This window comes from Neodiprion pinetum, chromosome 5 (genome assembly GCF_021155775.2).
Source record: "Neodiprion pinetum isolate iyNeoPine1 chromosome 5, iyNeoPine1.2, whole genome shotgun sequence".
Classification (NCBI taxonomy): domain Eukaryota; kingdom Metazoa; phylum Arthropoda; class Insecta; order Hymenoptera; family Diprionidae; genus Neodiprion; species Neodiprion pinetum.
Genome location: NC_060236.1, coordinates 30510220 through 30536977, shown reverse-complemented (window position 1 = coordinate 30536977; position 26758 = coordinate 30510220). Strand labels below are relative to the sequence as shown.

The window sequence follows — 26758 nt, the reverse complement described above, 5'->3', positions numbered from 1 at the left end:
CAGCTGTCATATGGCTTAGGAGTATTAAAGGTTTCTAAAGATCAGAGGCCAGTGCCAGTCCGACAACATCTATTGTGACTACAGATACATAAAAATTTATCTGATGAAACAATCCATAGGTGAATTTTGCAATTCAAGATTTTTTTGTGCATGTTTTGAGTTTAAGACCTGAAAAGTTCAAATTTCTGTTATGTTGTATCTACTGGTACTAGTACACTATTGAAGTATCTTCAATCCTATGTTTCAGCAATAGGCGAATGACACAAGATTGTGAAAATGGAACAGAAGCAAAGGACTGGTGGAGACTTGACTTCTACAAAACAGGTATTTGAATGATCAGAAGGAAATTGACGTTGATTATTGGAGTAATTATGGAGAAATAAACCGTCAAAACAAATTGAATTTCCTGATACAAGTAATGATGATTATATTATTATTCGTCATGGCTGATTGTTGGGGAAAAAGAAAGCTCTCGCGAAACTTCAATTAATTCTTATATATTCGTCAAGATTCTGTTAATGCTATTCTAACCGTCCATCCATCAATCAACTAAAAAGTAGAAAGAGGAGCATCTTTTACTTCAATCAGAATTCATCCCTCTTCTATTACCACCAACATCTGTCCGAATTCTTTCAACTTTTTTTCCAATCAAGATATCAGAGTAAGATGATTTTTCACGGTGTAATTTACACGCGTTTACGACCCTGCAACTTTGCAGGGTTGTATAGTCGTTACTCATTCATCAATAAAGTGCGAATAGAATCGTTGGCTTATCTTGACTGAATATCTCCCCTTGTACAGGATTTTAAACGTCAATAGAAGGGACGTGTTGTACAGATAAACATAAACGAAGGATTGTCCCTCGGTTTAAAAAAATAATCAACTAGACGATCTCATTAGCGGTGTCAGTGGGTCGTTCATCAATTATCCAGCAGTATCCGTTTTGCTTATCGTTTATACTTTCATTAATCACTAACAATAAGTAAGCAGTACAAAATCCCTATAGAGTAATGACTTTTAAACAAAAAATCTTGAAACTTGGCCTAGTCATTTTCGGTTAAAAAAATAAAACTGAAAAACTTTCTACCCGTTGTCAATAGCACACCAATTTTCCATCATCAATCCGTTTATTAGTGTAATTCGTGTTTTTTCACCCTTATATACCTAAACGTTTCAGGAGGTATGACGAAATTCCGTGAAAAATTGTTTCATAAACTATCTATCATTTATACTATCTCAACACCGTCTTACGGAGACGAAAAAAAGTTATTGTGTAACATTTTGTTCCATTTTTGTGCAACATGACCTGCATCGCAGCTGCGGTTGTACTTTTATTCGATTTCACGTAGCATAGAATAAAAAATACGAGATTTAAGTTAGTAACGTTATCGTAACGAAACTTTAGGGAAAAAAATCACTATTTTCTTATTTTTACAATAACCGAAGGAACAAAGATTTCCAAATACAAGTATGTTTTGTTTTACTACGATTTACTGAATTTCAAACAATTCCAAAATCACGAAATAACGGTCTTTCCTCAGTCTGAATCGTTACGGTAACGTTGCTAACTTCACCACGGTGAAAAAGACCACCATTCTTATTTCAAATCGTGACTCGAAATCTTTGATTTATTTTTTATTCCCTGTATATTCCCTCCATAAATTATCGTCGCCGATTATCGCCACAAAACATGGCGCCACCTGTGCTGCTGGCCATCCGAGCGTGTATAAATAACGTGAAAGACTTGAAGAAATTTGTGAAAAAAAAACCCTAGATGCAAAAAATGGGGGAAAAAAAAAATTCCAAATCACAGAGTAATCATTGACAACGGCGCAGCAGCAGCAACAGCAGGTGTATATAACCAAGGTAAGGCAAACCGAAAGAACCCCCCCCATATATTTTGACATGGAGTATACTTTGTATATACACGAGCGTATGTATACTTATAAATGTATGTATATATACGCGTGAGTGCACACACAACGCTATGTATGCGTGTAATATACTCTTACATGCCCCGTGGTGTTTATATACCTATATATATATGTATAAGGTATACCCATCTACCTCCTTCCACGTGTAAATACATAGTGCCGATGTACATACATATACCCCCGGTATACCATGTTCAAGGTGGATACATGCGTTGGCCCCGAGTGTATATGGCTCTCCCTGTATCTACGTACCCTAGGTATATACGTCGGATCGTGGTACGTACGTGTATGGATGTGGCGTACATGTATTATGCTTAGCGCGGTGTTTGTGTCTGCGTACTTGGTTGAAACGACTGGCGGGGAGCTGGTTGCATGGGATGAATGGGCTGGGGGGTGACGGGGGAATTGGAGGAAGAGATGGAAAAGGGGGAAGAAGAGGTGGAGGCGGAGGTGGAGGCTACAGTGTGAGGAGGTAGCGATGGGTACGAAACAGCGTGTGATAAACAATTTCCGATTAAAACAACTCGGAAAAAATTATAAATTATACAATGCGCTACGACTCTCTTTTATTTTTTTATCCACTCCACTCTATTTTCAAGGTGTAGAACACACGTGGGTGGTGTAGCGACAAAATTTAACTCCTCTTGTTTGATGCAATTCTGTAGAATCACCTACTTGACACACTGGGGTCGTTTGTACCCCAATGACATAAATCGTTATGAAACATCAACTATTAAATATTTTCAATTGACTTTTTTTTTGGAAGATCTTAAAAGGGTACTTTTTTGAAACTGTATAGGTTGAATAACAAAATATCAAAATGCCGGATGGCGCCACAGAACCGATGTTTCTAGATTTAGGTACTTTAAATTAATGAAGAAAAGGCGTGGAGTTTCTTTGTACCCCAGGGTGTGAAACAAGGGTTAAATTTCACAGTCACCTTTTTATTCCACCACTTTCATTTCATTATAATTGATTATAATCTGCGGTTCCGCAGCGAAAAAATAAGTTTCCACAAGTTACGATGAACTTTTCATAAAAGTATCATAACTCATCTTCAAATTAATTCTCTATTCTCTATGTTTTTCAACACGTGTGATATCATTATTCTTCAAAATTTTCATTCATTCATTCATCTTTTTACTTTATATACACGATCGTAGTATGTATAAAGAATTTGAAAACATTCGCAGCTACTTTTGCCAAAATTTTAACAACTATTACTTTCATCGATTCATCAGTAAAGTCATTTTAACTTATAAACATTTAATAGAACAAAGAATATATATCGAAAGAAAAAATTACTTGAATATCTACAGAGAGAATCGTAACAACGAATAAAAAATACGATATCGCGAATCTGTTACGAACTAACAGAAGTAACGTAAGACGTATAATATAATACGATGGGAAGATAATTTTTTTAAACGCAAAGCGTGAACAAATTACGAAAAATAATAATAATAATAATAATAATAACAACAACAACAACAATAATGGACAAACTAAAGCAAAAAATTAACGTTTCTTTCAAATTCACAGTTTCATCCCTTTTCTTGCACGTGTATTTTTTTTACGCCATGGGGGCTTGTAGCCATCAGTTAATCCAGCAGGGGCTGCTTGTTGCTAAGGGAGACCCCCAGAAAACTCTTCGCACACAGGGAACAACATTTATATATGTATATATTTATATGTATATGTGTGTGTGCGTGTGCGTGTGCGTGCACGTATGTATGTGTACACTATATAATACACTGTATACATACACCCAAGTCGCACGCGCGCCAATATATATTACGATATATATAATGTAGATATACTGTAGAATACATACGTGTATATGTGTATATAGATAAACATGTATTGGCGTTTACGTGCAAGTGCGTATGTATATGAATTCATGTTCGCGCATACAAACAAAACCCCTCCGAGCCTCCCTCGTCCGCATGAGAGACAGACACGAACGAGTTAGGTGGTGCGATGCCCACATACATGTGTACGTGTGCATATATGCACGGTAATGTATATGGATAGGTATACAGTGTTATACACACGCGTTGCTAAACAGTGAAAATGTCGATAAAGGAAAAACCACAGGGCTAGCTAGGGTATAGGCCAAAACGAAACTATCCTAGCTCTTTATCCCGTAGCATAGTGTTTTTGAATTTCCCGGGGAAAAATTTGGGCTAATGCGTTCGTGAAACTATCGCGTGGTAGAAAGGAATAAAATTTTGAATCTCGTTCAAGTTTTGATGAACAAAAATTGTAGGGAATTGTAACATTGACGAATAATCGAGCTGATGCATCTTTGTGTAGGTGGTGTTCGTGGATATTACGAGTCGCATTTTAATACAGAGAAGAAGAAAAAAAGAAGATCGATGAATATACGGCGTTAAAGTATTATCACAGTTTCCCACTCACAGAGCGTTTGCGGTAGAATAAGAAGAAAAAGAAAACTAACGTAAGAAAGAAAATAAAGAAGGAATGAATGAATCAATCGAAAAAAAGAAATTGGCGATCAAAACTGTATCAATATAACTAGCAACAGGCTGTTGATACTTTGCCAGCCTCTCCTCACCGTTTCTGCTGCTTCTTGTCACTTAAATCTTTCACGGCTGATATATTTCAAAAGAAACAAATGTTATTCGTGAAAATAATCGAACAAAAGTTCCACGCTCGGCGAGTGTTGACAAAAACAAAAAAAAAAAAAAAGAAGAATATTAGGAGAAGGGGAAAAGGTGCACAGCTGTGAAGATCGGGGGTTGCTGAATTTAACGTGGGATTTAGTACAGAATCCTCTTTTTACGCACCCTGTCAACGCGTATAAGGATGTTTATGTCAATAAACTGTAAATCAACCTGCAATACGCAGAAAGAGTACAAGTTTTTATACTTCTCAACATCCTAACCGAGTTTTTGGATGTAAATTAGGTTTATAATACAACAAAGCTTACATTCGATGATGAATAATCTTCGAATCGATATTTTAACTACAGCAAAAATATGATTATATAATTTACTCTCAACAAGTTGTGTCGGAAAGAATAAATAAATAATAAACAAATGTATGCACTCGTGAATGAACGGGGAGAAGTTGCGAATGAGGGCGGGGGGGGGGGGGGGGGGGGGAATTTTCGACGAACGAAAAACGTGAGGGAATTTCACGGACCAGCTTCGGAAAGTAAGAGAGCAAGAAAGAAAGAGAGAGAGAGTAAAGGGTGGAAGAAAAACGGTGGATGAATGTGGATACTTTCTTCGCGAGGAAGGCAATCAGATTTTATGATGTGAATCAATCTTGGCTCTTTCAAACCTTAACCTTACCCAACTTGGCGAAAGGAAACGAAACGAAAAACCTGGAGTCGAACCTGAACCTAACATAACTTGGATCTCATCTCCCGGGGCACGTCTGCAAGTATCCTTGTTTATTGGTTCGTTTCTTTTCTCCCCCTCGCTCTCCGCGGCTCTTCATTTTTACTTATTTGTTTGTCAAATTTGTTGTGTTGTTTTTTTTTTCCTTCTTCTTTTTATCGTCATAACTTTTCTCTTCCCCAACCTCCCAGTCGGCAGGAAACTTTTCAACGTCGAATTATACTTGTTTTTCATCCCATTCTGCAACGGCTATATTTAACGCGGTACGAATCGTTGACTCCTTTATTTTCTTACATGTTTAGATAATACCAAAACTTTTCCCATCTCTTTCCTCTCTCTCTCTCTCTCTCTCTCTTTGCTTTTCTCTCAAGTGTGAAGCAGAGCTTTCGAGATGCGAAGAAAAAAACCTCGGGTCTCTTGAAACGTTTTTCTTTTTTAAATTATTACCATCATTCTTATCAGTCCTTTTCTTTGTTTTCTCCCTATTGGGACCAATTTATCGTCAATTTCATTCGAATGAAAAAACTGCGTCAACTGCAATGAAATTAATATCTATCCCTCCTTTACAATTGATATGGCAAATCGATTCACCGTATTAATTAACTAATTGATTGAAATGTACGTGTAATAATTACACCCGGAAAGTTATCAGCATAACAATTACAAATAAACGATTTTAACGGTGTATACAATTCAAGCAACACATGGTATATTTGTCCATAGTCCTTTTTATAGTTCAATATCACTTTTAAATTGTTTCACGCACGGGGATTCCCCGATTATTTTAACGCTCCGCTTCGTCCGCTCATTCCTGCTACTCTCCGTCACTCTCTCGCTGTTTTTTTCTCACTCTTATACAAAGTATATTTTCTACGCAAGCGATTCCCCTTTGATAATGCCATTTAAGATAGGGAGCTCTTGGAGGAAGAGGAGAAGGATGAAAGTTTGCGGGGGAGAATTACGAGATATCTTTTACTCCCCGAGCCAGCCAACTCATAGGAGGCATTCAGCCAGGCGACCCTGCAGCAGTAGCAAGCAGTGAATCCCAGAGAGTTGTAGGAGGTAGTAGCTTCGCGACGGCGGCGTCAAGACTTTGACCGAGTTTTCATCCAACTACTAACAAACTGTAAACTCAGAATCCAGAACCCCGACCTGTGGCATCGTCTTGCCCGATGTTCTTTTTTTTTTTATTTTTTTTTTTTGCATATTTTTTTATTCTGTTTTGAATTTTGTTTCGATTTAACGCGAGCATTGACATATTATCCACGAGTATCCTTAGGCTTTTTATCGCCCTTCCAGCAATCAGCTTAAATCTCAGATTTTTCCCTCCTTTTAATAAGCGTTACATAAGAAGTACGAAAATTCAACCTTTAGTTGCGGCTACTGAATTCGAAAAATCGTAAAGAGGACGTCGACCTGATTTCAACGATACCCATGAACACGTCATTTCGTTTCAAGAGTCCTAAAGTGCAACGGTGGATATCCGTCGTGCGCTCAAGAATGCGCAGCAATTAGCGCTGCGCCGTCTGACTTTAAACCGCAATATCTTACGATCGGGTGTGTCGAAAAATACGTTGTGACGTATCGTTTTACTCGGCCCTGAATACTCTTCGCGTATTCAACGCCGAAATGATCTTTGTTGTTGAATTGTAAATTGGAAAAATTACAGTAGCAGAGAAACATGACTTCGTCCGCGCTTCCTCACCCTGAACCTAACATGACTGAGTGTGTTTCAACGACATTGTCAAACTCTGTCTGACAGTTTGCCGACTCTTGTTCGTGCCCTAAATATGGACTGCTTATCACGTGTTACTTATCGTTTCCTGGAATTTATCGTACACACATTTCTGCGTGGAATGTATACGGTGGGCTATATAGTCAGTTAATACATTCTCAAATCACTACCAAAGTTCAAGCGTGTTATATAAATATTATGAACGTACCGCGAGAATAAATATTGCAGAATTAATTACAAGTATGTAATATATATATATATAGATATATAATCGGTACGATAACCTTTACTGTTACAAACAAAAATTTCGATTAACAAAAAAAATTTAAATACAAAGTTGGGAAATAAGCTTGTACAAGGAAAACTGAAAGAAGTAACTATTAAGATCGAACTTTAACATCGATAAGATTAACGGTGTAACAAAAACCCGCACGTATGTATATAGTACCGAAAAAGTTTCGCTCCGGGTAAACTGAATCGTACCCTTTCACCCAGAAAAAGTTGATCCAAGGTCGGAGCCTCATTTCTCATTCGTATACGTGCGTATATATATATATATACATACGATCCCAAGTTTTGGCGCGAGTTTCAAACTTTTACTTCCTACTTTTGTCTCTGTTAATGATGCAAGAAAAAAGTTTGCCAACTTCCTTTTTTTCTGGTTAATTTCAGTTTTATTTTTCCTTCCTTTCTTTTATACCTACACCTATCCGCGCGTAAAGTTGGCGGAAGGAAGGTCATGTTTTGTCATCGATTACCTTATATCATTGTCTGCATTTAACGTGTAAGGGAAATGGCTGGTGTACGTGTATAATGTGTGTTACATACGTGTACGCTTGAAATTCAACGGACCTCATGTCGCGATTGTTAATTTCGATATACCTGTATAACAGTGTTGCAGAAAAACTGCATGTCGGGAAATCGAGTGTCGTCAACGTTTGTTCGCACGAATCAACGTTAGGTTTTAACGGTCAATGTTATATATAGGAAATAATTGATAAAAAATTAACAAATATTGATTAGATTTAAGTTTGGAAATATTGGAAAGCATAAAAAAAAAAAAAAAACAAAGAAAATAATGACGTTTTCTTCTTGTACGACCAACTCTTACACAATAGCTATGCGATATTGAAATCGACGACTCGAAACTTTTCACCTGTCGCCGATCTAACATAAATCAACATATTCATCGGGTCAGAGTTCTTGACCTCGGTGAAAAAAAATGTGATTCATGCGAAGCGAAGGAAAAAACAGGTGAAGTTTACATAGTGTGCGAGAGGCACGCAAGCGCGTAAATTTTTCCCATTACGCACGTACCGCACATATTTTATATGACGATAACTAGAAATGCGATAAATATTTCAAACGAACCGAAACCCGTGGTGGGAATTATGAGAAAAATGGTTTTCTTCCAGGAAATTTAACCGACTTTCGAAAATCGAGGATTCTCAATTTTTCTTTCTTTTTTTATTTCGGCGAAAAATACTTTATCGCCCCTTTCTCTTTGTTGCGCAAAGCGAAAGATAAAATAAAATAAAATAAAATACCGCGCTTCGCAACGCCGTCGGATAACGACGATGCGTACTGTTGTACTTTCTATCGATAATGATGATTAGTCGATTGTCCAACAAAAATGGAGACTACAACGACGACGATAACAATGAAGTAATACCGTTTAACAATAAGATAAACTTACATTTTGTAATGGTGTTGCATGTGATGATTATGTCCAAGGTGTAAGTCGGCATGCTGGTGTTGCTGCTGCTGCTGTTGTTGTTGTTGTTGTTGTTGTTGTTGTTGTTGTTGTTGTTGTTGTTGTTGTTGTTGCTGCTGCTGCTGCTGTTGGACCTGCTGATGTTGGTGTTGTTGTTGCATGGGTTGGTGATGAGTCTGTTGGGGTGGATCTAAACTCGATGCTCCCAAAAGGGTAGCACTTTCCCGGAAGAGTGTTGCAACCTGCATTTTTCCTTCCTTCTTTATCACTCTATATCTTCTCCTCTCCTTTATCTATACCACTTTTTCGTGGTCTTCGACCACTCACTGGCGGTCACTTGTTAATTCGAAAAGAGACCACATCAATACCCCTCTAATTTATTCCTATACGGGGGTATTTGTTCCAGGGTTTTGGATTTATCGCCCCAAAAGGCTAGAGTTTTATTATATTCATGATTGAACAGATCTCCCGACACTGCTTCACTTATTTTTTTATTTTTACGTTATATCTTTTATTTTTTCTTTCGTTACAATTTACCCGTTTATTCTCGATTCTTCGAAATATGGTACTCTTGACATCCACGAAACACCGATTTATATTCCACCACTTATTTATCAATATTACCTATTACATTAATCGTACAAGTTACGTTTTAATGGAAATTAACTTCCAACCTCCTTTAAAAACTGACACAGTTTATTGTTGTATATGTAATACCGTTTAACATTTATTAATCCCTGTCTCCCTTCCTAAGTATATAAACTTGACGAAACAGAGAAACACACTGAGAATTAAACTCGATGTGAATATCAAGTGTTACCCAATCCTCGGCACCACCGTGCAGCAGAGTACCTCTACCTACTACGGTTATATTTTCACACCACTCAAGGTTCAGCTGTTGTATTGTGCAGCGCACGAGCTCCGTAAAGAACTTCCAGATATCAGTGAGGAGTAATAACTTTTGTAGATTTTGTTTTAACGCAACCAAACTCACTCGCTCTCTCACTCTCTCCCTCTCTCTCTCTCTCTCTCTCTCTCTCTCTCTCTCTCTCTCTCTCTCTCTCTCTCTCTCTCACTGTATAGGTATGTTTGTTGCACCGCAGCTTATCGCTAGGTAGACTAAAGACAGTAGTCACAGAAGATATACCTCCTATTTTTGCGCGCAACAAAGTTTCCGTACGCACACACAGGCAGACGCATACCAGCCATAAACGTTGTTATAAACCTTTCTTATCACGAACTGTATGCACACAATAACGCTGCGGCGAACTCGTAGATGGTCAACGTGTGAGCTTGTGTGAATGTAGTTTCCTCGTGCATACAGGTTTTGCGTGCGCGTGTGTGATTTTTTTTTTCTCCTACTTTTTCGTTTTTTTCGATATTTTTTTTTTTATCTCGCCGCTTCTTTCTTTGTTCCTTTGCTTCTTATTCCTCGGAGAAACGTAAGCGCTCGGTAGATGTATACTCTCTGCCTTTCTGTTCTTTTTCCTTATATATATATATACATATATATATATATATAGATATATACTTCGTGTTTTTCGTTTCTTTTTTTTTTAATATTTTTTCTCGTTCTACCGTGGAAGAAAAAGCGCGTCCTTCTCAAGAGCTGGCAATGTGCAACTCTATGAGGTATGTATACGTGTAATACCTCAAACTTCTTGGTACCGCGGCGATGTATCTTGTTATTCGAAAACGACGAGGGGGATCTCAAGAAGTTTTCTTCTACCGAGGTAACTGGACAAGATAACCTCGTCACAACGCCTACAAGATCTGCGAGACCGTGTTCCGCACCAGCAGCACCACAACCAACACGAACACCACCACTAACGTCTTACACAAACTATAGTTATAGAACGAGTACAACACCACCTTCTTTCCTCTGTACATGTTCAGCACCAGCAGCAGAGCTCATACCCTCCAACGTCCATACACACATACAATGAGTGTACGTGGTAATGTATATGTACACAATATATACGTACGCACACGGAGAGAAAAACACCGACACGAATATGTATACGTATATATACGAATTTTGTATATATAGAACGGTGAATCCTCTACATAATCCAAACCCCGAACAACTCGAAGTGAGCACCCGAGAAGTAATAGCGAAATCCGCACGGTATTATCTTATATAAATAATTTTCGGTAAGTCAATGACGGTGTACACCGTTTGTGTAAGGTGTTGTTGGAGATAAAGAAAAAAGAAAAAAAAACGAAATAAAAATTTTAAGATAACCGAGAACAGGAAAAAAAAAAGAAAACGAAAAAAAATTTAAATGAAAAAAAAAACAATGGAAACAATTATTTTGTCACATGAACAACATCACTTTTCCCCATCTCGCGCGAACCGTCGGTCGTGACTTGTGTAATTAAACTTGCGTAGAAGAATAATTGAAATACGGTATTTAATAAAGAAAGTAAAATGAATTAACAACAATAATAACAACAACAACAACAACAATAACAACCAACAATGATATCCAGCGTAGTATTTAACACACCGCGTAGCGAGGTATATTTAATTTATAACTATATAATAATACACGGGTTAAACTTGTTCTTGGCAACCATGTTCGCTTTTACCACGAGTGCAAATGTGCGCTGTGCCTGCCCCGTCGCTGGTGTTCACAGAGACCTTCTCTCTTACTGAGGACGGTGCTGGCGCGGTGTGCGTTTGTGTCGGTCGGTGACTGGTGTGACGGTGATGGCGGCGGCGATGGTGTGGTGGTGGTGGAGGAGGAGGCGGCGGAGAGGATCGTGTAGCAGCTAGCTTTACGGTCGCGTCGGGAGCGCAGCGTCGTCGTGTAGGTTCACGGCCTCTGAGTGTGTGCGCGTCGCTGCGCGCGCAGCCGCTACGAGCGAGCGAGCGAGAGAGAGAGAGAGAGAGAGAGAGAGAGAGAGAGAGAGAGAGAGAAAGAGAGAGAGACCTCCCAACATAGAGAGAGGTTCTCCTGTACGATCCTCCCTGCCGCGGCTGGCTCGCTGGCTCGCTGGCTGGCCGTAAAGCGCAAACCGTTTCCTCCTAGCGCGGTTCGCCGGCAGGCAGAGGCAGCTCGGCTCAGCTCAGCTCCGCTCGGCTCCTCGCTTCGCGATCGCGAGCCAACAACCAGAGCCAGCCTATGCGCAGCGGTTGTGCACGCTACTACTTCAACTCGGTCGCCTGCGGCCTGCCCGGCGCACAACCGGTGAGTATCCTCGTCGTCGTGGTCGTCGTGATCGTCGTCGACGTCGACGTTCCCGCCGCCGGTTCCATCGTCGCAGCCGCGGTCGCTAACATTCCCCACCCATCCACTCAACCCACCCACCCCCCTCCTCGCTGTCTCTCTCTCTCTCTCTCACACCCCCTTCCCTCCGTCGTCAAAACTTCCACGGGGAAAAATCAATAGAATACAAGAAAGACTAGGAGACCCGTCCCCCCCCCCCCCCCCCCCTCCTGCCCTTCCCTCACCGACCCTCACCTACCACCCCTGACGTCCCAAGCCCCGTTTCGCGTTTGCCAACGGTTCGTTCGGCTCTGTGTGCGCCATTGCGCGCGGCCAGCTACGACGTGTACGTGCATACAAACCGCTGCGCCGCGCAAACCTGCTGCTTGCTGCTGCTGCTACTGCTGCCGCCGCCGCCGCTGCCAGCCGCCTCCGCTTCTTTGCATAGGGTGGGAAGTACTGAGAGCTCTTCTCTTCCTCTTTTCGCGCCGGTTTCCTCCCTCGTTTTTCTCTCTTCCTCATCAGCGCGGCTTACACTCTGTCGCATCTAGTACCTCTCTATTCTGTTGTACGTATACGTACACGCGCTGCCCACGCTCTGTCTCTCTTTTTCTCCCCCCTCCTCCGCCCCTCATTCTCGTGTCTCTCTCTCTCTCTCTCTCTCTCTCTCTCTCTCTCATCGCTTTTCCTTCGTGAACACGCGCGCACACACTTACACACTCATCATCCATCCAACCCAATATTTGTGAACCCGCGTGTGAACCTTACTTACGTTCATTTTCCGAGCACTTCTATGCGTATATGCACGGTTCGCTCTTACCCGTATTTCTTCATTTGCACTCTTCTCTTCTAGATCATCGGTCTCTGTTTTATCTATATCTCTGTCTCTCTTTCTGAACGAGGAAGAAGCCTTCGTTTCTCTCTCGGAGATCGGTTGTTTTACATCTCTTATTTTCAACCAATAAATAACCACCGCTGTTTAAGTATGCCTGTACTACTACACTTGATATTCGAATGAATGGGGAGGAAGAATGAAGGTGCCTGAAACCAATCGACGGGTCAATCAACGAATCAATGAACTTGCCGCAGAGACAGCTGGTTACCAAGATATGAAAAAAAAAACTTGAAATTTCCGAGCGAAAGAAAAGATGCAGGATGATTAGAAAACGAGACAAAAAATCTTTGCTATTGTTTCTTTTTTTATTCTTACTAAAATATTGCTAAAACTGTGTTCATTAAATTAACAACTATTAAAAGACAAAACGTATAAGAAATGATACGAAATTTATGCAATTCAATGGCCATCATCTGCTACGCAATTTCTATAAATAATTCTATGAGTAGGTTTAGGTATAATATGAATGATGTGAATGGAAATAAAAGATTTTTTATAAATTTTGCAAATAAAGTCTTTCAGTATGACACGACCCATAATAATCGTTAAGGCTGTTCCTGAGTTCAATTGCACTACGTACGAAGGTCGAGAGATACCACGGGCAGACGACAAAATTGCGGTTCACCGATTTTCCTGGATCTTGTACATAAGAATCAAGTCTGGATATCCTGGGCCTGAGGATGGAGATGTACACATGTGTAATATATGTACACATGTATAATATATATACATACATATATGTACACGCATTTTATCTGCCTACGTGCGGATACTGGTATAATAGCACATGAATGTATTTTTTTCTTGTATAGAAACAGAGAACTCTATATCACTTCATCGTACAGAGGATGTTGTAGAATGTTGATAAAGCGAACTAATTTCCGGATGAAAGAGTATAACGTATACGGGAATATGTTCATATCCTCTCCTGATTTTGATAACCTAATCTCTAGGGTGATGATATAATTACAGAGCTTGAACGTGTATCAGAAACATTCCACGAAATATTTTGCACATTATTTTTTTCTGAATAATTTATATGCATGTAGCTGATGTGATTTTTTACTGTTGCGTGGGAAATGGAAGATATTATTTTTTTAAAAAATTTTAACGACCTAGCGCAGCTTCGAAATTTGAATGATAAGAAAAAAAAAAAAAAACAATCAAACAACAAATCAAGAAAAAAAATATATCGATGAAGAGACAGTCCTGCACTCGAGACAATCCGCATCGGAGTAGAGCAGCGCTCGAACTAACCAGAGGCACAAGAATTACTCTTGAGGGTTGCCCCGCGCCTCGTTCCCTCGACAAAACTCTGTCAACAACTTTCAATTTATGCCGAAAGTTGTTACGAGGAAACTTTGTGAACCACCTGACCTACGGGTCATCAAACCTATTACTTATAGTTCAAGGCTTCTTCTCCATTCGTTTTCTTCTCGTTTTTTCTTTTTTTCTTCTTCTTTTCACACCTCTCATTTCATTGATCAGTTCTGTTGTCAATTATCTTCTCTGTTACTTTTTTTCTTCGCGTTTCAAACACACGGTACCACTTTAAAATCACCAAATTTTCCATATATATCGTTGATTATAATTTGTGGGGAAAAAAAATTTCCGTTCCGCATCTGTATGGGTATGCGTTACTGAAGCTTGAGTAATGTTCATTTCTATTAAACGAATTTCGTTTAAAATAACTAATTCACACCTGCTCGATTATATTATTTTCTATCCATGGATGACCAGCTACAGGAAATATTGTCATTTCACTTTCGAAACTCTTAATTATAGCACATTTCGCCTTGATTCTATAATCCATTCGGAACTGCCATGGCTTCCGCCAAAAACATTCCAATTCTTGGCAAGTCGTAAATTGTTTTATCGGGTTAGTTTCAACTGTCGCCATCTGTTGGTCGCTTGGTAACTTTACGTATATACACCTCAGAATAATGTTTCCATCAGTGGTTTTCATCGAGAATTTGCCCCACTGGATAAATAGATATCGATTAGTCTCCTCGACATCGAATTCTCAAAAAAATTTCACTGAATTCAATCTATTGTAATACTTAATATACACTTTAACATACGGTTGAAAATCTTTGTCCCTGAATCGCGGAAGTAAAACTATCTAGAACAATAACTCTAACAAAAATTTGCAGTCTGAAATTTTTCATGCTATCAACAGTTTCCACAAAATTTGTAAAGAATTACAGATATAGGTTGAATCGTATGTTCCAGAACGAAACTATCGTCCGAACGTCGAGCGATGAATATTATTCGAGTCTATTCGTCAAGAGTGAAGATGATCCTCTTGTAGAATGGGAATCGGTTCAGTGTTCCATGATGTCTAACAAACGATCAATCGGCGAGTCCGGTATCCTAGAAGATCATTGTCTTTACACAAAAAAGCCATTTTTCAAAGCAGAAAGAACCACGTCGTCCGATGGTTCCTGGCCAAAGTCCAAAGGCGAAACCGGTAAAGATGTTATGGTAAGAGTTGAGGAGACCGATTACGGAGGGTTGTACTATGACTTCGATGACTCGAGCGAAAAAATCGGCGTTGCTTTCCTGAACCGCGACCACGATTACTATTCAATCGAAAGCAGCAACAGCTGCAAGGAGGAACAACCATCTGCCGAGCAAAGTTTCTCCAGTTCATCGAGCACAAACGACGACAAATCGGTCATCATTCGTAATCTTGAAAACTGGCTCCACGCATCCTCCGAAAATCAAAACGCTTTTGACGGTCGCATAATTGCCACAAACGCTGGTCAGGATAAGGGAAAGAATTTATCTAACACCCGCGATGACTTTCCTCGGAGTAGCTACACTGGCCGGAATCAAGGCCAAGAGTCCTTGGAACAGAATCTCTTCACTTACGGAATCAAGCCGTATCCTTCGGTCCGGCAAAGATACCCGGAGACCCGGAGCAAAAGGGGAGAGAAATATTCATCCGCAGATGTATCGAAAGTGAAATCTATCCAGAGTAAAAAGACGAACAGTGTTTCCCATTTCTCAGAGGTCGGAAGTGGCAATCACAACTCTCTGAAGGAACAGTCTTCGCACAATGGTCGCAGGATGACGCGAAGCCTCATTAAGAGTATCGAGAACGTATTTGGGTCTGAAAACGCACGCAATCAAGTAGGCAAGTTCGTTTGGGGACGGATCAGCATGGCCTGGTGGCCCGGTAAGATATCACTGACCATTTCGTCCGTTGGACGGATGGTGTCTTTTACATGGAATAAAAGTTTAACCGCTCCTATCACATCGAATTTCACGAAATAGACGGCCTGCAGACTTCTTCATGGGTTTCTCGAAAATTTCATAGATGTCAAGAGGTTTCAGTGAAATTCCAATAAATCAGTTTCTTAGGTACCCTGTATCCTTCACGGTTGTCCATAAAATTATTAAAAATTTTACCCGCAATCGGATTCATTTCACGGTATAACGATGCGTGGAAGTTCACGGATTTCACTGAAATTTCATGGATATTTCTTCCAGAATTTACTTCTAGCTTCGCTCAGTTCACTGGGACTTTGTAGAACATTGTATTACAGAATGCCAGGTACTTTTGAACACTACAGCATTACGGAGGTGTACGACTTCTGCGTTTTAAATAAACATTATTTTATGGAGATATTTTGAATTATTATTTAAACCAGTACAATCGGTTTTTTGTTACCTTCTGCGCTTTTATCTTTCAAGATAACTTGCATCACGTTCCGTATTCTTGACCTTTTCTAGCAATAGTGGTTGCCGCTGAGGATGTTGGGATTGAACCAAAGGTGGATAAAGTTTGTGTTTATTGGATAGGCGAGGATCTAATTTCGCTGGTAACATAATTGTTGGATTACATACAGATGATATAAAATTGTGTGATTCCTAATATTATTTCCCGTTACAGCTAAACGAGAAAACTCAAGTTGAACCATTTTCAAGTAGTTTAGATAGTAGACTGCTCAGACATCTCGAAGACGAAAGAGTACCAAGAGATAGGAAGAAGGCCTGTTTCGTAACTTTGAAGGTAAAATTTTTTATCAGGCATTCGGATATAATTTTGCCGAGTTATATCAAAATTTTGTGGTTCTCCGTACGATTTATTTTTTTGCTCTTAGCTTTTCTCGAAACGTTTGAACATCCCTTTGATCAAACCTCACGTAGCCTGGGCCCAAAAGCATCTGATGGGAAAAAACCACCGTGAGTACTATATTTCCATATAAACTAACATCTGGTTAACTAAAACGCAGGTGTGATACTTCTACCATATTTTATAGTGAATGATGTAATATGCAGTCCACTTCCAAAATATATACAACAACGGCTGGCCCAGTTAAAGCAGGAAAATACTAAGGCAAAGGCAAAGATTGAACGCAGTAAAGAAGAAGCACGTGAGTTTGGTCAGACGTCGAGGACGTCCACTCGATCGATATGATCAAACCTTCGTTTATTTCAGGTTCACCAAAATCGCCCAACGACCCGAGTTCTTTAAGCAGCGAAAATCGGGACAGCTTGGACAAGAAGCTCAAGGATAATGGTCCTTCTTTTCTTTGACACTATTCACACCATCTTTCATTTTTCTTCTCACCCTGCAATCCATGTAAAAAGTATCAATCCTCTTTGCTTAAACCCTCTGATTTGCTAAATCTTCTCTCACTTTCTTTCCTGATCTAATACGCGTTGTTTAGAATTTTTACGTTCTTATCTGTTCCCAAACCACCTTTTTGCTTCGGCTCACACATCAATTCTTCAATGCAGGATCACGATCCAGTAAATTTCCCAAATACTTGGTCCGAAAATCGGCAAAGGAATTGCTTTCCAGTTCTGCAGAAGATCACGTACTGCCACTGATGGATCAAAAACCGGGAGTTATCGTGTGGGGAAAAATCAGTGGGCATAGCTGGTGGCCTGGTAGGTTTTCAAATCAACGATTTGGTACTCCACAACCTCGGATAGAACTTGATTAATAATTTATTGTTATATCTTCACCGGCAGCGATGATCATTCATCATCACGACTGTGGAACAAAGGAACCCAACTTTGGCTGCCAATGGATCCTCTGGTACGGGGATTATCAGTTATCCCAGGTAATTGGGCAGTAAATTATTTTAAAAACACTATCAAGAAGAGATACATATAAAAACTTGAACATTCCTTTATCCAAAATTCCAGGTTCACTATGAGAATGTAATGAAATTCGACGAGGGAATAAAGAAAATGCAGAGCTACGTAACTCAGTGTAAAAGACAAGTATACACGAACGCTGTTCTCAACGCCTGCAAGGTATGCTTCAGAGTTTCAGCCCGTCTACACCGTTCTACATAAAATATTCAACACTATTTTACACGCAATTACTACTGACATGCATGACTGAGAAGTTTCTGATTCTTACTCAGGATTATTGTGCTCGGCTCAATTACGATACCAGCAAATGGACGATGGACGATGTCTTAGCTTGGGTGTCAAGTTTGAGTACCACTTCGAAAATGCCAATAATTTCCAGGCCAAATGACGAGTCTTCAGAATCAAGATATTCGTCTCACATTGTGGAAAAACTTAATGAGATGAAAGCAAATCAGGGTGTTGCAGCTGAACGTGAAAGCCAAATTGAAAACTGCGGTAAAGCAAAGATCTCGTTTAGAGTTGATAAAAATTTAGCAGCATTTTAAAATAGAAATAATGTAACATCTAACTTATCGTTAGTCACGTTTTAGATGCTTTGAAAGCCGTATTTGCTGGGCTTTGTGACACTCTGGAAGTTCTGTGCATTATTTGTCTAAAAATTCACTGCAAAAATTTACAAGAACATCCGTTTTTCAACTGCGTTCTTTGCACAGCTTGCTTGGTCAGTTATTAACGATTATTAATATCATTGATGATACTTTGTTTCACATGTACTGTAAACAAAAATTTATAAAGAATTTTCATTACAGGAAGACTTCAAGGCAGCTATATTCGCTTACGGGGATGATGGAAAATGCGTGAGTACAATGAACGAATGTTCTCTAAAATATTAATAAAACGGATTGTAAATTTTATTGTTCTTAACAATTTTTAGTTCTACTGCACTTTGTGCGCCGGTTCGGACACAATCGTCATGTGTGACAGTTACGATTGTCCTCGGTAAGTGAGGTACCTAACATTATTCGATTGTTGATGAGCTGAACAAATATTTCATACATACTTTCAGAGTTTATTGCACCGCTTGTCTTAAGTATCTGATAGCTCCAGCGGGCTATGATGAAATTCTGCTCAAGGATCCATGGCTCTGTTTTTTATGTGACGACTCTTACAAACAAGAGAAAAGTCGAATATTCAAACCACGAGCAGACTGGAAGAAAAGGATGGGTCAACTATTTCACAAAAACATTGACACAAGTTGGAATAAAGTATGGGATAATAGTAGAGAGAGAAAATCAATACGTGTACTGTCACTCTTTGATGGAATCAGTACAGGTAATTGAGTTCATATTTTACGAAAATGAGCTACCAAATCAGAAATAAAATATCTGTTGTTGCATGTTGGATATTAAATTTTCAGGACTGCTAGTGCTAGAAAATCTGGGCATAATAGTGGAAGATTATTACGCTGCAGAAATCGACGCCGATGCGCAAACCGTCAGCATGGCACATTTTGGGGACAAAATATACCAGCTTGGTGATGTCAGGAGTATAACGCAGGACGTTATAGACTCGATTGCACCCATCGATTTACTCATCGGCGGTTCACCATGCAATGACTTAAGCGTAGCAAATCCAAACCGATTGGGTTTAAACGGTGAGTTGCATTTCACATACTTTCATCACGCTTCTGTCTGAAGAAGGTTTTTTCGTATTTAAAAATACAGGTACCTTGAAGCTGCGAAATTTCGACTTTGCATGCATTTTCTAGATCCGAATGGAACTGGAGTACTCTTTTTCGACTACTGTCGAATAAAGAACCTCGTCACTGAAGCAAACGGAGGTCACCACTTGTTTTGGCTTTTTGAAAATGTTGCTTCAATGCAGAGTCGATACAGAATTGCAATTAATCAGTAAGATTGGTGAACTTTTGAATTTTGTACTCAAATCAACAGCTTTTAGAGCTGGAAGATCGAGGTAACAATGATGTTTTTTTTGTCAAAGGTCCCTCAATTGTGAACCATACCTCATAGATGCCGCAGATTTTTCACCCCAACATCGACCAAGATTGTTTTGGAGCAATCTTCCAATAGGGGTAAATTTTCCGCCTCCAGACCCCTCTCAAAATCTGCAAAGCGTATTGACACCAAATTGCAATCGCCATGCTTTGGTAAAAAAGATACAGACAGTCACGACGAAAGTAAATTCTTTGAAACAAGGTAAGTAATAATGAAACTGATATTGTCCATCATGCAGCATTGCCTTCAAGTTTCCACTAATTATTTACATTTTTACACATTTTAATCAACGCATCTAGGTGTATCACTTTTGAAACCAGTTCTGATGAACGGAGCGCCTGATTCTTTGTGGATAACAGAATTGGAGTTAATTTTTGGCTTTCCAAGGCATTTCACTGACGTTAAAAACCTTTCTGCTACAAAACGGCAAAAATTGATTGGTCAATCATGGAGTGTGCAAACGATCACTGCAATTTTACGACCTCTCTGCTATTTCTTTTTATTAAAAACGCCGGAGTAAACCTTATTGACTTCCGATAAACGTACTGATATCTCTACGTTTGTCGATTTTACATTGACGCAATAAAAAAAAATGAACGAACTTTGAAAACCGGTCATGAAAATATCTTCTATACTTTATTCTAAATAATTTAGAAATATTTTACATCTAATCGTCAGAGGAACCTTTAATCTCTAAATATAAGTCATATCTAACGATAGATATACGAAAAGTGCAATGGTAATTGTTGTCTTGTTTTTACGCATGCTCAAAACACTATATGAATAAATGATAACCGCCCTGTTATTTTATTAATATAAACAGTCTATTCGTTATTTATCAAATAAAACATGTCAACCATACTTCTTTAATCCAATAAGCGAATTTCAAACAAAAAATATATCGTCAAATCGAACCCATTGTGCCCCCCCCCCCCCCCCCCCCCATGTTGCACATAATTCTTGTTGTTGTTTTTTTTCCCCCCCTCGATTCAGTATCTATGTACATAGTGACGCCTCATTCGGAAAAATCTGCGATTGGTGTCTCTGCTCGTTGGTAAATTGACCCCCTCACTCACGTAAGGCGCATTACGATGACCCAAACCTCCGATCAATTTTACCGGTAACGGAATGCAACCGACGAAGGCATTTACGGATTGTAACTCGCTGATAGAGAGCGGAGTGTTGACATATGCCTTTCCGGTCTTCACGTCGACGCCCCGCACGATTCCTGTAACGGAATCACGGAATCGTGAGTAATAGTTTCATGGGCGAAAAAATGGAATCGAAAAAATAAAAACGAGAAAACAGGAAATCTTACCGAATCCGTAACACGTCGATAACGGCGCTCTCGGCAAAGTTTTCGGATAAACTTCCTCCGCAGCACGAGCCTCCTCAGAATTCTCTTGGGTCTCATCGATCCCGCATAAGGCGACGATGTTTCCGTTCATTGTTGCCAGAATATGGGAAGCCGGAACTACCGGGCGCATCAACGATATCGTTAAACCTGACAACGGTACCCTGCGAAACATCGATAACATATGAGTAACAATGAAAATATAGCCTCGAATTTTCGCAAAAAAAAAAAAAAAATTGGTAGGGGTACAAATATAGAAGGATTAAAAAATTGATGGGCCGCAATATCGAGTTTTTAAAGAACCGGAAACTTGATTTATAGAATCTTGAAATATTGAAAGTCGAAGTGACATAGAATACCAAACTACAGAATCGTCAGAATTCCTCTCGATAATATAAAATCGTATACAGATTCTCGATTTTGCCGTTCTACATGTTTCTGTCTTTCTGTACTTCGATTTGCAATATTTTAAATTTTCTATACTTGGACTTTCCACATTTTTAAATTTTACGACTAAGACTATCGCATCTATGAAAATTCGATATTCTGGTTCTTTTATCGATAGGCAATTCTAGTTTTTTACCCCTACTCAAAAATATTACTGATTTACTCACGAGTAGGGAACTGCATCGTTGATTCGCAACGACTGAGTGAATCTGAAACAGTGTGAAATTAATCGAGAAATAATTTCACAACTTGTAAAAGAAGCAACAGACTCACAAAAATTTTTCTCCGAGCTCGTCGTACTTCAGAATTTTACTGAGGTACGATAGCAGTGTGAGATCGCGCTGTTGGCGCGGTCCGATTTCCCACAAATCTCCGAATTTTCCTTTCGATTCGGCGAGCGTCGGCACCACGTGTAAATCGTGATCGCAAGCCTTATCCCAGAGTGAATATTCGTCCTCACGACCGGCTAAACGATCTGGTGAAAGAATCGGGATCTACGAAATAAATTCATCAATTGTGCAAAGTCGGACTCATTTATACGATAATTCATACCGAAAGATAGAAGAAATTTTTAATAAATTATCCAAGAATTATAAATACCTGCTCGTTGATCACTTTACTGCTCAACGGACGCAAGAAGTTGTTTTTCGGTCTATGGCTACCTATTTGCACGACTGTTGAAGGGTGAATTAGTTTGATAATGTAGACTATGATGTCCCATCCGACACCGGTACAAAATCCCATCGTGTTAATGACGACTGTGCTGTTCCGTAATCTCGTCGATTCGTTCAGGTATTCTACCAATTTTTTTGCCGCATTTACGTAGCGTGGAATGCATCGGGTCACGTCAACTTCTTCGATAAAAAGCTGGTAAAATGGGGTTTTCAGGTGGGTGTAATTCGGCCCGATTAAAGGCCGGTCGATCAAGCTCAAAGAAATGCATCCAGACGGCGTGAATTCCGGTTGACCAGGATCGAAATCTACGACGATGATTTCCTTGCGGGTGGGCAACAAACCGTTTATGAAATATCGCAGAGTCGTCGACTTCCCGACGCTCTTGCCGCCAGCAATCAATATTCGTTGATAATCGTTCGGATTCTGGTTCACAAGTCGTTTCAATACATTCGAATCGCGATAACTGTCTTTTTGTAACTGCTTTCCCTGCAGATTGTCGTACTGAAATACCGCTTGCAATAATTTTTCCGCCCTTTTTGGATGCAAGTTGTGATAATTTGTCGTATCTTCGACCTTCGGGAACAGTTTGAACTGGTAATAAGTGTCCAAAAATTTCGTCAGAGTGTTTTCCAAATTTTCCAAAACCACAACCGCTTGTCCGCCGGGAAAATTGTTCAGTTTCTTTGCGAGATTTTCCGCTACGTCAATGTTGATTCCCTCCGTTCTCAACAAATTGCAAATGCTTTCTGTGCTCGTATTCTCATTGATCTTGTCGCAGACAGTCTCTATGCTCACCAAACTCACCCCTCTCGGGGAATAAATTTCGGCGGGCACGACGGTTTCGCTTTTACTAAAAACAAACCCGTATATTTCTACCTTGCCGATCAAGACTTTGATGCGCAATTTTCCGTTAAAGTAAAATTTACAAGACGGACTCATTATGGCTATAACCTTATTTTGAAGACTGTAAAATTTTGGCTTTATTTTTGACGGGGTTTCCAATGTTATTTCCGAATCCTGAAACGGCAGTTCTGCCCTGAAATCGTTTTTGCTCGGAGTCGAGGAAGAGTTTGGATGTGATTTGTCCCCACTCGAAACAAGCGATACGTCCGAATCATACTCCTTGATATCTACGGCTGTATTTACAAACAGATTCGCAACGTCGTCGATATCTTCGTTAACACCTCCATCAATTGATTCAGTATCCATTGTAGTATTCTCCATGATCGTGGGTTTGCTATTGGAATTTATTAAATTTGTGCTCAAATTCGAATCTTCCGCGTCAGAAAAAAAGCTGCAACCAAAATCATCCCGCGAATTTGACGCCGTAAAATCTGTGCTTACATATGTAACTGATGAATTAAATATTGACAAGTTTGACATGTTTAATGGATCTCCATTTATTACCGTTGGATCTCCAAATCTCTTTCTTCTTTCCAAAATCGTTAGTGAATCATTTATGGCGTAACGATTCGTATTCGTCAAATTATCGTTCATATAAGCATTATCACGATCAGTATTCTCCGTAAGATGTAAATTGTCAGTCGGAAATGTTAGCAATTCTTCAGATTTCGAGACATTCTGTCGCAAACGCTTTGAACGTGCCTTTTCTTTTTTCAATATACGATCTGATTGAGGAGTTTCTTCTTTTTCAACTTTTTGCTTTTTTTTGTGTACTTTTTGTTTCTTTGTTGTCTCGCAGCTGTCTTCGCTGGGACGTTTTTTACGTTTTTCTGATTTTAATTTTTTGTTAAATATTTCGTCAACATCTTTCGTCGAAACTTCAGTTGAATACTCATCGTCTACGACGGTAATTGTTTGTGGTGGTTTTGAAATAACGGCGCGTTTTCTTGTAAGACAATCAATCACTTGCTTTTGTTTTTTGGAACGGGCCTTCGATATTTCACCTATTTTATTGGTCAGCAATTTTCTGAAATCAAATAAAAGAATTAAAAATCAAACGAGGCAGTATCGAAAATTCATTAGCAGCAACTCGGATCGCATGTCGTTACGCGAATAAATGTAAAAAAAAGTCAATGAAATAGAAAATCGGGATGATGTGCAGACGTACTACGCACTGAGAATGCGGTTAACCTCAAAACTAGGCGTTGAAAATTCATTGCCACTCACCTGACACGATTTTTGAATTTCCGGTCATAGCCGTTTGTCGTCATAGTGAAATATACCACCCGTTACGGATTTTTGTTAGTCACGTTCTTGTTTCAAATAGTATTTTCACTCATTGTGCAAAATAATAGCGCGCAAGAAACGATCATCCTGGGACTTCAAAATATCCACGCCGCACACGTGCGTTTGGCAGCTTTGACCATAGATTAATAAAAACCCAGATGCGGCACTCTCCGAACATTTCGAGGCCCGCTTCGGTCACTGTTCGAACTGAATGAAGGTGGAAAACGGGTTGTCGGGAAAAAAGTTCGCTGCTTACCGTCACAATCTTTATTAACAGATTTTAGTCAGTTTTCATCATCGTTTTTGCCACAGTTTCAGTTTCGCGGATACTAGACAAGAGTTTTCATCGAAGCAGCTTAGCAGAAGGACAAATAACGGATTACATATCAAAAATAAACATATTTCCTGCTCTGCTAGTTTGATAAAAAATAGTCCACAGTTCCGTCCTTCAACTACTTGGAATTTATCATACATGATTGCCACATTCTGCAACTGGGCTTTGTCAACTTTTCTAGCCGACACAGTTACCACCGCTTTGCTCAATGCACTCCCGAAATGTTTGTTCTTTCTGGTGAATGAATGACTTTGTTGTCTCAAAGCACAGGATGATTTACTATCCAGTTTCCATGTAGCCAAGGAAATTGGAAAGGCAACAAGCTTCCTGACCTAAATAAATAAACACATCAATTAAGAACAGTAAAATTAAGCAACGATTAGTAGAAGTATAAAACTTTGAATCCCTATGGTCATCAAAATCTACTAACCTTTTTCCAGTCACTCGGTGATTTAAGGAAATTTCGTACTTGGTAAGATTCGTCATTTCTTTCATGGGATGACGAATGGTCATTCAATCTCAATTAGAGCACCTCTGTCGTACAATTCTCATGCTCAGGTTAATTCATATATTGCCTAAAAATTATACACGTATGTTAGTAGATTTTCTTGGACATGCTATTGAGTGATCGTTACCTAATAAGTTTCTAAACGAGCATCAGTAATTTGAGATAAACATCACTAGACTAAAAATAGAATTCGAATCTGAAATTGGGTTCAAAAATATTATAGACAAAACAGGACGGAATGACACCTACCAAAAGGGGGACAACCAGCTAACGAATTCCACCAGTAATATTTTCAGCGGGAAATATCAGCTGCGACTTTCCCCTAACCTAAGTTACCAATGAGTAATAAAAAGAAATAAAAGCAATAAACAGATTTTCTCGGGCATCAGTTCAGCCACAGAGTGTCCAATGTATCCCATACAAGTTATCAGTACCAAAAATTGATCGAAATGAATCCTTCAACGAAGACCTTTGCAATCAGCATGTTCACCACGATTCGGGTGAAGAAGGTTCACTTTTAACGTCACATAGCTCACTGTTAGCTACAAACAAGGGGTCGATTTCCTCAGAGGGAGGAAGTGGTTCGACTTTCACTCCAGGCATTTGGATGTCTGTTGTGGAAAACGGTTCGCTTTCATCAATGAACAATGGTTCGACTTTCAAAATCAGCAGTTCAGGCTCGACAGCGATTTCCATCTTTTCCTCATCTTCAGACTTATGGGGTTCTTTCTTTTTTCTACCGCCTTTCCGACGCTCGTACGGCCCCATCTTAGTTTGTTGGAGAACCCTTCGCGCCGTAGACTTGGCGACACCAATTTCTTCAGCGATGTGAGAGATGGGTTTGCTCGGGTCTTCGACGACTTTGAGACAGATGTCCAGCTTCACTTCATCCTTTAGTCGCTTCAATGGCTGGATCACTTTTACTAATTTTCCATTGAGGTTACCCGTCTCGCGAAATTTTTTTATCACGTTTCTCACCGTTGTCGAAGACGGTATCGGCCTGCTAGGATACGTTGCCGCAAAATGATCCGTAATGCTCCTGTAGCTCAATCCCTGCTCACGCTGCAACACCATCTGTATTTTTTCGGCTAACGAGTACACGTAATTCGGCATTTTTATTCTTTCATTGATATGTCAAAACGTCAACGTGTGGATCAACAATTATCGAGATAACTTTTGTGTCCGGAAGAATTCACGATACTGCCCTTATACGAGTACCGACTACATCTGGAGATAACCGGTCCAACGTCGGTCTAACAACA

At 39.6% G+C, this 26758-nt stretch overlaps 3 protein-coding genes across 8 annotated transcripts in view; 1 reads left to right on the top strand and 2 right to left on the bottom strand.

Moving 5' to 3' along the window:
• Positions 1-12754, bottom strand: part of Tdg (Thymine DNA glycosylase) — a 27349-nt gene extending 14595 nt beyond the window's left edge. Inside the window, exons 1-2 of one of the 4 annotated variants that reach the window (XM_046629170.2) lie at positions 12736-12754; positions 8734-9513 (exon numbers count right to left, since the gene is read on the bottom strand). In XM_046629170.2, the coding sequence (XP_046485126.1) occupies positions 8734-8999 (266 nt within the window). In that variant the 5' untranslated portion in view covers positions 9000-9513; positions 12736-12754. Of the gene's footprint in view, positions 1-8733; positions 9683-9898; positions 11512-12735 lie in introns of those variants that run through there. The other 3 variants (XM_069136671.1, XM_046629168.2, XM_046629169.2) reach the window with 3 other exon arrangements.
• Positions 1-20508, top strand: part of Dnmt3 (DNA methyltransferase 3) — a 25932-nt gene extending 5424 nt beyond the window's left edge. The window contains exons 2-20 of one of the 2 annotated variants that reach the window (XM_046629172.2): positions 248-324; positions 15091-16039; positions 16597-16685; positions 16757-16876; positions 16968-17049; positions 17127-17240; positions 17306-17386; positions 17608-17760; positions 17845-17936; positions 18022-18132; positions 18246-18468; positions 18564-18694; positions 18783-18830; positions 18908-18972; positions 19040-19305; positions 19391-19627; positions 19742-19883; positions 19975-20189; positions 20288-20508. In XM_046629172.2, the coding sequence (XP_046485128.1) occupies positions 277-324; positions 15091-16039; positions 16597-16685; positions 16757-16876; positions 16968-17049; positions 17127-17240; positions 17306-17386; positions 17608-17760; positions 17845-17936; positions 18022-18132; positions 18246-18468; positions 18564-18694; positions 18783-18830; positions 18908-18972; positions 19040-19305; positions 19391-19627; positions 19742-19883; positions 19975-20189; positions 20288-20508 (3387 nt within the window). In that variant the 5' untranslated portion in view covers positions 248-276. Of the gene's footprint in view, positions 1-247; positions 325-11758; positions 11946-15090; positions 16040-16596; positions 16686-16756; positions 16877-16967; positions 17050-17126; positions 17241-17305; positions 17387-17607; positions 17761-17844; positions 17937-18021; positions 18133-18245; positions 18469-18563; positions 18695-18782; positions 18831-18907; positions 18973-19039; positions 19306-19390; positions 19628-19741; positions 19884-19974; positions 20190-20287 lie in introns of those variants that run through there. The other variant, XM_046629171.2, reaches the window with a different exon arrangement.
• Positions 19779-26758, bottom strand: LOC124220377 (polynucleotide 5'-hydroxyl-kinase NOL9). Of its 2 annotated transcripts, none has more exons than XM_046629174.2 (8): positions 25746-26758; positions 25419-25563; positions 24595-25320; positions 22390-24394; positions 22063-22283; positions 21957-21998; positions 21307-21506; positions 19779-21216 (listed from the first exon to the last, which is right to left on the bottom strand). In XM_046629174.2, exons 3-8 carry the CDS (start codon positions 24636-24638, stop codon positions 20978-20980), a joined length of 2751 nt encoding a protein of 916 aa, XP_046485130.1. In that variant the 5' UTR covers positions 24639-25320; positions 25419-25563; positions 25746-26758; the 3' UTR covers positions 19779-20977. The 2 variants fall into 2 exon arrangements, with proteins under 2 accessions (XP_046485130.1, XP_046485131.1); XM_046629175.2 differs by lacking the exon at positions 25746-26758 and adding an exon at positions 25624-25719.

Coding starts and splice junctions, on each gene's coding strand:
- LOC124220377 (XM_046629174.2), bottom strand. CDS start 24,638: ATGACGACAAACGGCTATGACCGGAAATTCAAAAATCGTGTCAG. Junction 21,999..22,062: donor GAGCTCGGAGAAAAATTTTT/GTGAGTCTGTTG, acceptor ACACTGTTTCAG/ATTCACTCAGTCGTTGCGAA. Junction 21,507..21,956: donor AACGATGCAGTTCCCTACTC/GTGAGTAAATCA, acceptor GATGTTTCGCAG/GGTACCGTTGTCAGGTTTAA.